General features: G+C 34.5%; 1 protein-coding gene across 1 annotated transcript in view; it reads right to left on the reverse strand.

Annotated features, from left to right (window-relative positions):
* LOC117122554 (neuroendocrine convertase 1-like) overlaps positions 1–9,242 on the reverse strand; it is a 25,854-nt gene extending 16,612 nt beyond the window's left edge. The window contains exons 1-3 of the mRNA XM_033268157.1: positions 8,821–9,242; positions 605–709; positions 1–86 (exon numbers count right to left, since the gene is read on the reverse strand). The exon at positions 1–86 is cut by the window's left edge and continues 22 nt beyond it. Coding sequence (XP_033124048.1) covers positions 1–86; positions 605–709; positions 8,821–9,000 — 371 coding nt within the window. The 5' untranslated portion in view covers positions 9,001–9,242. The remainder of the gene's footprint in view (positions 87–604; positions 710–8,820) is intronic.
* Positions 9,243–9,990: the final 748 nt, after the last annotated feature.

A 9,990-nucleotide genomic window follows, 5' to 3' on the forward strand; every position in this document is an offset into this window, starting at 1 on the left:
TATTCATCGTTAAACATCTGGGCGGGCCCCGATACGTAGTCCCTCTTTTGGCGGACAATGCTACGCTGTTGCTCAAACCAATTGACCTACGGAAGGAACATGTGTTACCCAGTGAAACTAATAATTTTACTACAGAAATATCACTGAGTTGCGTTGTTAACACAGCAACTGGACGCTCATCTTTTTGCAGTAAATACTTTCTTAAAGATATTGTGCATGCGTTGATAATAATTGTTAATATATTGTTGATGCTTGGACAACAACCTTGCTTCTTATAACTCAGCAAATTCAATGTTTTAATTGATTTTTTCTTACTTTACAACAGGCGGTATTTAAAATTTTATTTATTTATTATTTTTTTTTTAACGAGATAACATCACGGTCGCCCGTGCAATAAAACTGTCCGCGGACGCGTGCATATTTATTAGGCTTCACTCTTCGTCACTCCAGAATAAAACATCGGATCATATTTATCAGTAGGCAAAATGATTAATTTTAATTTCTAAAAATTAGTGTTAGAGAGTGCAAACTAATTTTGGAGCAGGTTGATTTGTTATTTCATCAGAACGAAAAATGGAGAGTTTGATATTCTTCGGAATCTTACCCTATCGTCGTCTGCTAGACGTTTTGTGACGTGGAAAGCTGATCTAATGGATCTACTTGGGATTTCGTGATGTTGTAGCAGGTAATAGTCATCCAAGTCACCAATCTACCAAAACAAATTCAGATTACGCAGAGTTCGAAATTCATATTAAGCTATGAATAAACACAATTAGTCATATTGCAATGGAGAGACAATATATTATGGTACATCCTTACTCAGTCTTACTCAACAAAACAGAAATATGGCAAACACACAACTTTATTATACGAAACGTTGTAAAAGCTGTAGTTAACGTTATGTCAGAAAATATTTTAACGTCAAATTGTTAGCTGGCATATACTGTACTTTCAAAATGAATAAAAAAATATCAATGAATGCATAATGAAATGTATGGATGAATGATTGGATTGGATTTATTCGGTGTAAACACCAAGGATAACCCACAAAAGTTTGAATAAGACTTATTTCCAGTGGAGTTCTTCTAGTGGTGATTAGGCATGAGTACACCGGAGACAATCCCCTACTCTTTTCCGAAGAGTGTACCGTACTGCATTCTTTAACGTGCATATGAGCCATAATGCACACAACGGCTTAAACGTCTCATCCGAAAAACAATGCGCTATCATAACTTGTATTTCAGTCCTCTAGCTGGAATACGAAGAGCAGCGACGGGAATTGAACCGGGGACCAAGAGATCTCCGCTGTTCAGTGCAAAACACAGTGACTACCGCCATCGGATTAGCCGACTGAGCTAAAAGCTGTTCTACTAGCGATTGCTGCTCAGATATTGATCCGTCATGTTCGTATGAAGTCAAAATACGGTAGTTAGTGGTTCCATACTAGATCTGTTCAAAGTTCAAGTTCACCTACACAATGCATAAAAAGTTAATTCATGGTTTAAAAAAAAAATCAAAATTTAGAACCGTATTGCTTGTGTAAAAGACTAATATTTGTATCCTTACCCCATCTATCCATACCCCGTAAGCCCCCAGTCTACAGCTCGTGAAATGAAGCTACCATATTTTGTAACAGACACAGACATCGAAGGAGAGGACTAAAAGTTGAGGTCTAAGTGTGTATGATATGGGATCTGTCCGACTTGTTGAGGACGTTGTTTAATTTAATGAAGAGTTTTTTTAAGAAACGCAGCCGGGCGGCAGCACCAGAAATCATGGAGCTCAGAACACCACTATTTCACATATACAAGTTCATAAAATGCAACAACGTCCAATTTTGTTTTGTAGTTTCTAAAGTCACTGGGCTTTTGCAGTTCATCTATGATTTCACCAATGATGGTTACGCAGAATTCAAACCTAATTTTAACGCAGTATATATAGTGAATTGAAGCGCTACCAAATTGAACCAGACAAGAAATTCTATATAAATCTATATAACGTTCAAATTTCCTTATGCAAACACATTAAATACCACAAATTAAATTGGCAATTACAATGTTAAGAATACTGTTTCAGTAATAGAAACATTCACATTATTCTATAGCAGACTGTAATTAATTTTCCTTAGGCGCCATTCGCCAATAACCAACTATGTTCTCACATTTCTTAAAATGCAAAATGACAGTATGTCTTGTTTGTGAATTTAGCTTATAGTTATAATATTACCTAATTCACGATGGATTAAGGAATTGTAACTAAAACCGTTTCCAGATCATAATTAAAGCGATCGACAGTGATGTTTCCTACTCAATTATTTATTTTTAGTATATACAGGCAAACTGTTAATGAGCTGCAATATTTAATTCCAACACGATAGCGTGTCTGTCTCTACCGGAACGGTACTCGATGCCGTATTAGTACGACTGTACAATAATTTGAGCCAGCCCAGGTTCTTTTTGCGCTGTATTTTTTACATTACATAAAATTGATCTTTTAGCCTATTGCGGGATATGAAAACATTAGACCTAAATCAAAACTGTTGAGACTTAGGCCTACTGTACTATTTCAAATATGTGATTACAATTGTTCTTAATTGAGTATTATTATTATTCCTAATATGATTGTGATATTATATTTAGGCTATTATTATCAAAATTATTATTATTATTATCATTATTGATATTACCATTTATTGTCACTGTTGTTTTTGTTGTTGTAATTGTTAATTAGCCTATTATAATTTTGTTGTGGTAAGTTTGCGGTCATTAATTTTGTCAAGCAACCAACTCCCTATCAATTATTAGACAAATTCAAAAATATAGATTAGGTAGTTTTTAATGACTAAAAATGAATTTACAGACATTCATGATAATTAGTAATTGTTATTGTCGAGTGAAATAAATAAATACATATTTCGTTCTCTCATGTTTCAATATGATTAAGCTTGGTCATGCATTGATCCGTGTGTCCTGCTTCTTAAGTGACAGATTCGTGAAGACCTGGCAGGTCTACCCTTGAAAAATAGGCTTCTTAATACCGCATTCAACACAATTTATGGCACACCTTTCATCATTATTGGATCGTGCTACTTAAAATACGATTAACACCAAAGTGAGAAACAAACAATCTCACATCACCTGCCTTTCGACAGTACAATATCAATATGCATCACTTAGTGCAGTGGTGGAATGTCTGTACTGCTTAATAATTATTCACGGAACAAAGTCGTTCCGATCCCTGTGTCAATTCATACAAGTGCGAAGGATACATCGTAATACTACGCTGGAGATCATTTTATTTTATGACTATCTATCTATCTGACTTTGTAATTACCGATGAACTAGAACATGATTGCACAACATAAAGGCTAGGCAATCCAAATCTGACGAACGGAGAGTGATTGTTAAATGCGGTGACCTATAATTCATATTGCACAGTGTTCACTCGCACAGACCGGTGAGCGAGTGCGTAAGATTATATTACGTGCGGCATATTTGCCACAATATTAATACCGGCACTAACGCAATAAAATATTTTCAACAGGCACGAAAGCGATAAAATAATTAGAATAAACTCAGTCATGAAAGATTCACTTTAAATAGATAATAAATTAATAGTGTATGTTTACCTGTTAATAACGATTGCAGTGATATGAGATTAAAGCATTCACGATAGAAAAGAATTAACATTTACCTCAAGATCAAAACGCACGGATTTCTCATACGTATCTACTTTAATTGAAATGCATACCCTGTACGATTGGGAATTGTTTACAGCACATAATTGACGCGTTTAATATGTGATCATTTTCTATTGAGTGCAAGTACTGTACGTAGGCCTATATTTTAAAAAATATAAAAAAAAACGTTTTTGAGTATGCGCGCAAAGTCGTGTAGGATGAGATCCTGAAAAGCCAACTTGCTACATTTGTTAATAGCGGAATAGTAGGTTTATGCTTAAGATGATTGCCTTTCAATCCTAAGGTCCGGGTTCAAATCCTGCGCCAACAGAAATCTGAAATATCTCTATTCTCTGCCTCATAATGGGATATAGGCCCAGTCTATAAAGCATCATATTGTATTAGTTAATTAAGAGAGCCCCTAAGTATCAGTCGATGATAAACTGAAAGAGTCACCCTCTGTAAATATAATAATTTAAAAATAAGTTGTTTCCGATCGGAATCAAATTTGCCAAGAAGCACAATCGGTCTCGTGCTGGTTAAGAGTATGTGACATTGAGACCCGAGTTCAAATTCAGATCTATGACTTTTTTTTTGTGATTTTACCTGTTGAATTGCCTTGGTCATAGTATAGTATAATTTATGCATACATTATGCGCAGGCTGATCTCATCCAGGAGGGTGCAGAAATTGAAAATGCGGAACCGGGGTGGGGGGGGGTGTTACGAAAATTGAGAATGTGGAACTAAACCCCTACCAATGAAAACTTAATGGACGTATTAGTCGAAAGTATTCGAGCGTATTCAAAAAAATTGTGTGGTTACTATATACGTCGGGCTAATCAAACTGTATGGCTGGTTATGTTAGGATTATGTTATGTTGCAGTATAAACTCTTAAAATATTTAAATTCCCCCAGTACTGTATTTACTTTAAATGGTTAACAGATAACCATGTTTTATATAGAAAGTCTACTGTCATCCCCATCGTTAGTTTATGATAAAGTGTGATAGAGTACTATACTAAAGAAACTCGTTTAAATTTAGCCTGGAGTTAAAAAAAATCGCCGTTATTCATCATCGTTAAATGGTAATAATTCGAGGATTACTGTATCTAAGCTTAGCCTTAGGCTGAAACTGCTCTACACCAGCCTCGTGAAAGAGACTTTCAAGTTCATGACAATTATTCTTGGACTAATATATTAAACTTAAATGTGCATTTGAGTGTATTCTGGATAAACCACCTATCATTGTAATCAATTGTAAATATTTATCATTATTATCATTATTATTATTTTTATTACTATCATCGTCATAATTATTTTTTATTATTATTGCTACTATTATTATTATTATCATTATTATTTATTATTATAATCATCATCATCATCATTATTATTATTAAAATATTAATATATTATTGTTAAACGATTATTCTAATGACACATATGATTTGGTATAAATCACAGCGTTATTTATTATTATACAAACAGACAATATATAAACGATAAGCCTTAATTCATAATGTACGTATTATAAAATTTAATTGATATTCTAGGCATATTGTATATAATAATACATATTCTTGGAGAAATCTTGTGGCCGCCTGTTGCGGTAGCTACCGGTATTTACTCATTCCATTGTGCCGAGTAAAATTAGACTTACAAATTACATTACATTATTATTTTTTAGGTGTTAACTGCAATGTATTCCTTTGAGTCAATTTTTCCAAGTTTGTTCAAAGTATCATGATTGACTTGACTAACACGAAACTTTTAATGATGATGATTTTTGTAAAAAGTGCCTCGAAGCTTTCTAAAGCGATATTTTTACCTGTTAAATTAATTAATAATTACTTCAAATTTAACGGTATTTTAAAGTAGCAGTGATGAAGTTGGTTCATATTATTATATTTTATTCCCGGATTAATCCTACAAATAATGTTAAAATTTAAACATCCTTATCCATTCATTTAGCAACAGAGTGCTCAAATACATGAGTACATGCGGTCCCACATAATCTATTACGTAAACGGGTTGTAATACCTATTTGAAAGTTACTTGGGAAATGCGTAACCAATACAGTTACGTAGATATGATGTTGGTGACAGGCTTGGTCCTGGGGGATCCGGTATAACAATGTAAAAATTGATAAATAATGGTCATGATGTATATGGCAATAAAGTTATTAGACAAGGCTTGAACAATATTGCAATAAATTTATTTTATAGTTTTCTAATTTTTATTTACTGGCAAAGAGCTTATTTGCTTAGGCTTACATGGTTGCACATCAGTCAAATACAATCCGCAGAAGGTAAATTGATTTGAAGAAATGCATTGTACTGAAATCACACGGGGAAATTCTCACAAGGACACGTACGTCTCAGATTCTAATGAATTTATCTTTAGAGAAAAGAAAATTCATAATTACGGGAGATTTTCAAAGAACGTCAATGAACAAGAATGAGTGATCAATGATTTGGATTTCAAAACGAATACACAAGTGATTACATTCACTTTAGTGAAGAGCACTGTTATGCTTGATACGAAGAAAACATCAAGTGTTCCGATATACGAGCTCTGTAATTATCATTTTATCTATTCGTTTATATTGTATTTACAGTATTTGAATATAAGTTACGAGATCGATGATTTCCCAGCTGCGACCTAAAGTTTTTTTTTCATACCTTAACCATAATACCCAGCAAATACGTTATTAACATTCGTCAACGTTGCGAACGTTCTGATTTTAGGTTCTGCGCGAAGAAGATAAAGTTAACACAACGTTTAGTCAGAAATGAATACGTAAATTATGGTTCTACAAAAACGTTTTGCACACCAAAGTCATTATAACGTAAAATTGTAAGCTGGGCACAATGTATGAATGCAGACAGGAGATGTATAAAAGAATGTATATTGGGGTTAAATGTGCACTAATACCATATGCTTTCTTTGGTCTAGCGATATGACATTCATCTATAGCGATATGTTGTACGTTGGAGTCTCCCTAGATTTCAACAACTGGAAATGTATACTGTTGTTAAAGAGTTTTGCTTGATATTCTTATAAAATCATAAAAATCCAGCACCATTATTTTCATATAAATATAGGATACATCTAGCCAGTACTGAACAACTGAAAGAACGATTGTGCAAGGTTTTGCTATTTTGTTACAGAACGAGTGTCTTAGCTCAACAATTGCTTCGTCTGGGTCTGATCAGTCAAGCAGAACATCTAGAAGTCCCAATTTAAAAAAAATCTTGTTTTGGGAGTAGGGGACACCCTCTCCCATACCCACACCCGGCTCGGGTTTTCGGCCCTCAGATAACGCTGCGCGCTATAGTTACACCCATGAATACTTAGCGCCCCCCACAGTCGGACATCTTAGCCACCCTCCCCCCAATAACTTATATCCTAGAGCCGCCCCTGGTAGGAAGCTCTTGTTCTTAGCTCATCTCAAAAATCATACACAGCATGTGAATGAGTGTAGCATGAGAATGAGTGTCTTTAACATTGACAAGTCTTATGTAGTTCTATTTTGACCAATTCTATCTAGAATGGGTGTTCCTAAACCACTAACAAAATTGCAGTGGCGGATCCAGGAATTCGAAATAGAGGGAGACCAGCGCGTGACTTATACAAATGAGTTTAGACCACCTTAGAACCAGGGGTGCTTATTTAATCGATTTTAGAGTCTACTAATATGTACAAACATATAATTTTTTTTTCTCCAGGCGGGAAGCCCTGGTCCCCGGCCCTCTCTCCCGCTGGCGCCACCCAGCTCAGCCCTACCACAGTTGGGGGCTGAGGTAAGAACAGTTATGATTATGGCCGGAAATGGCACTCTTAGACCTAAATGAGTTGGGTGGGGTAGTCCCTCCCCCCTTTAATCCGCCATTGAATTGGAGAGTAGTGTGTCCGTCAAACAGACAATTTCATTTTTCTGGAAACAACACTTACTAGCAAAATTCATCAGATATGAAAGTGGAAAAAAAACCCCATTGTCTTAGCATAGACCTAACAATCAAATAAAGCTGCAGTTTTACCAATCTCACAAACTCCTCAAAGATAACCATGTTTTACTGACGGCGTATTTAGTAAAATGATTGGAGTTCAGATGGTGTTGAGGCGAGCAGATAATACTATACATAGTGCTGAATCAATAGTTGCATCTTCGCCCCAATTACGTTCATGGAGAACTAAAATCCAGCAGTCAGTGAGGAGGTGGGCGCCTTTCAATGGATGTAGTCCAACGCCAACCAAAAACCACTGACAGTGTGAGGGACAACAAGCCTGATTTATTTGGAGACGCATTACCAAAGACAGACTTAACTGCGAGTATATATACACTAAAATACTTTAAAACCCCAACTTGAATTGTTAATGTCTACTATTTTTATGTATTCGAATAAAATTGTAATTATACAAATTGTGGCAATACTATTTGTTCTTAGTTTATTTTACCATATATTTTCTATAACTAACAATAGTTTAATATTAAAATAATAATAATAATAATAAATAATAATAATAATAATTAATAATAATAATAATAATTTGTATATATATATATAAATTATATAAACATATTTATCTAGCTAAATCAATACGTAAGCCTTCTATTTTGGATAACTTATATTATGATCAAATTAGTCTGATAATGTATTCTATATTGGATTTACAATAAATTTATCGTCAACCTGTCGCTACATCGGAATTACTGCTGTTAAATAAAGCACGACGGTATCCGCGCTCAGTTAAAAAATAATTCAATATTTTCGTTCGGAGAGTACATAATGCGGAAAAATATGTGATGTTGATAAAGTATGTGGAACTCGGATTATCGGTAAATTTTTTTTGGACTACTACTGTTCTTCAAATAACACGCACTAAAAATATGTTTGTGAATAATAATAATTAATAGAATGCCAGGTGAATAGTGAATACGTAATCAAAGACAACATATTGGCAAAATGAAGGCGAAGATTCCTATATTTATTTCTGTATAAGATATAGCATGCATGTGGCTGAGGTAGAGATGGGTAGGATACTGAAATACCGTCTGATATCGTGCTACGCTAATGAAGATTAGATATAGGCCTATCAAAGAGTATAGGCTTTTACATTAATATTATAATTATATTACCTTTCCAATCATGTCATAGCCTAGGTCTCGGGCAATATTCCTGACCACCTCTGGGCCACCATGGACCTGTACTGCAAACTCATTAGTGAACTCCACTTCCTCAGGTGCATGGTCTAAAAGGGTGGTTACTTCTGTAAAACTTGTGGATGCTACAGCTAAAAAAACTAAAGCTGATAGCATCGTCGTCTCCGACACCGCTGCCCCTTCCTTCAATAAAATCTCACCCCAGGCGGGCAGGCAATTACAACCAAAATCAATGGGCGAGTGTCTCAGATCATGAGCAACCACACAATATATCCCTGAGAGCAAAGTTTCGGCTATGGCACAGACACGAAGCGGAATCTATTCCAAAGCGTGCTCACGAGAGTTGATATTTGCAATAATTGATCAGATTCGATGCATCTCTGTCTATTCTTCTGTCTTCTGATTAGTTCCCATACGGACACGTATGGATGACGTCATTAAACAGAAGGTTTGTAATAAAAGGTTTTTGTACGCTTTGTCTCTGGATACCTGTGGATATTAAACAGCAAGAAATACTAGTATTGTCAATTATACGATGTCTTGACAGTACCAGCGATTAGTTGTCAAGGATTTTAATAAAATGTCAGCCAAAACCAAAAAAAAAAGAAAAAAAAAACCAACTAATTAACAAAAAAACAAAAAACAACCCGAAACAGATATGTATAGGCCATATACAAAATAAAAATAAATTATATTATATAAGTATATAAATTGTAAAGAAGAGTCTACACGTGTAAAAACAATTACCTTAATCTGGATTTGAACCCCTGTCTCTTGCTTTATCCCAGGTACCTTAACCAACTTTTCACTCGGCTTTTAGTTAGAACCTCGAATGTGAATATATATATATATATATAATATATATATATATATATATATATATACATATATATATATATATATGTATGAAGATATAATAATATAAATGTATGTATATATTATATGTACTTACCTTTCTTTGATGACTTATATATACTTTGACAGTGTTAACTACTATTTCATTCCAGCCGTGCGCCCTTTGGGTAATAGAGTGTACCTGGCGGTATTTTTAATCTGTTTAACCATGAAGCCTCTGTGGTCTAGTGTCATAACCATTGGTTATGGTTATGACGCTCTTGTTGAGAGCTATGCTACACGATGTAACAT

This window comes from Anneissia japonica, unplaced genomic scaffold (genome assembly GCF_011630105.1).
Source record: "Anneissia japonica isolate Jap-2015-1 unplaced genomic scaffold, ASM1163010v1 scaffold1889_len2455224_cov183, whole genome shotgun sequence".
NCBI lineage: Eukaryota > Metazoa > Echinodermata > Crinoidea > Comatulida > Comatulidae > Anneissia > Anneissia japonica.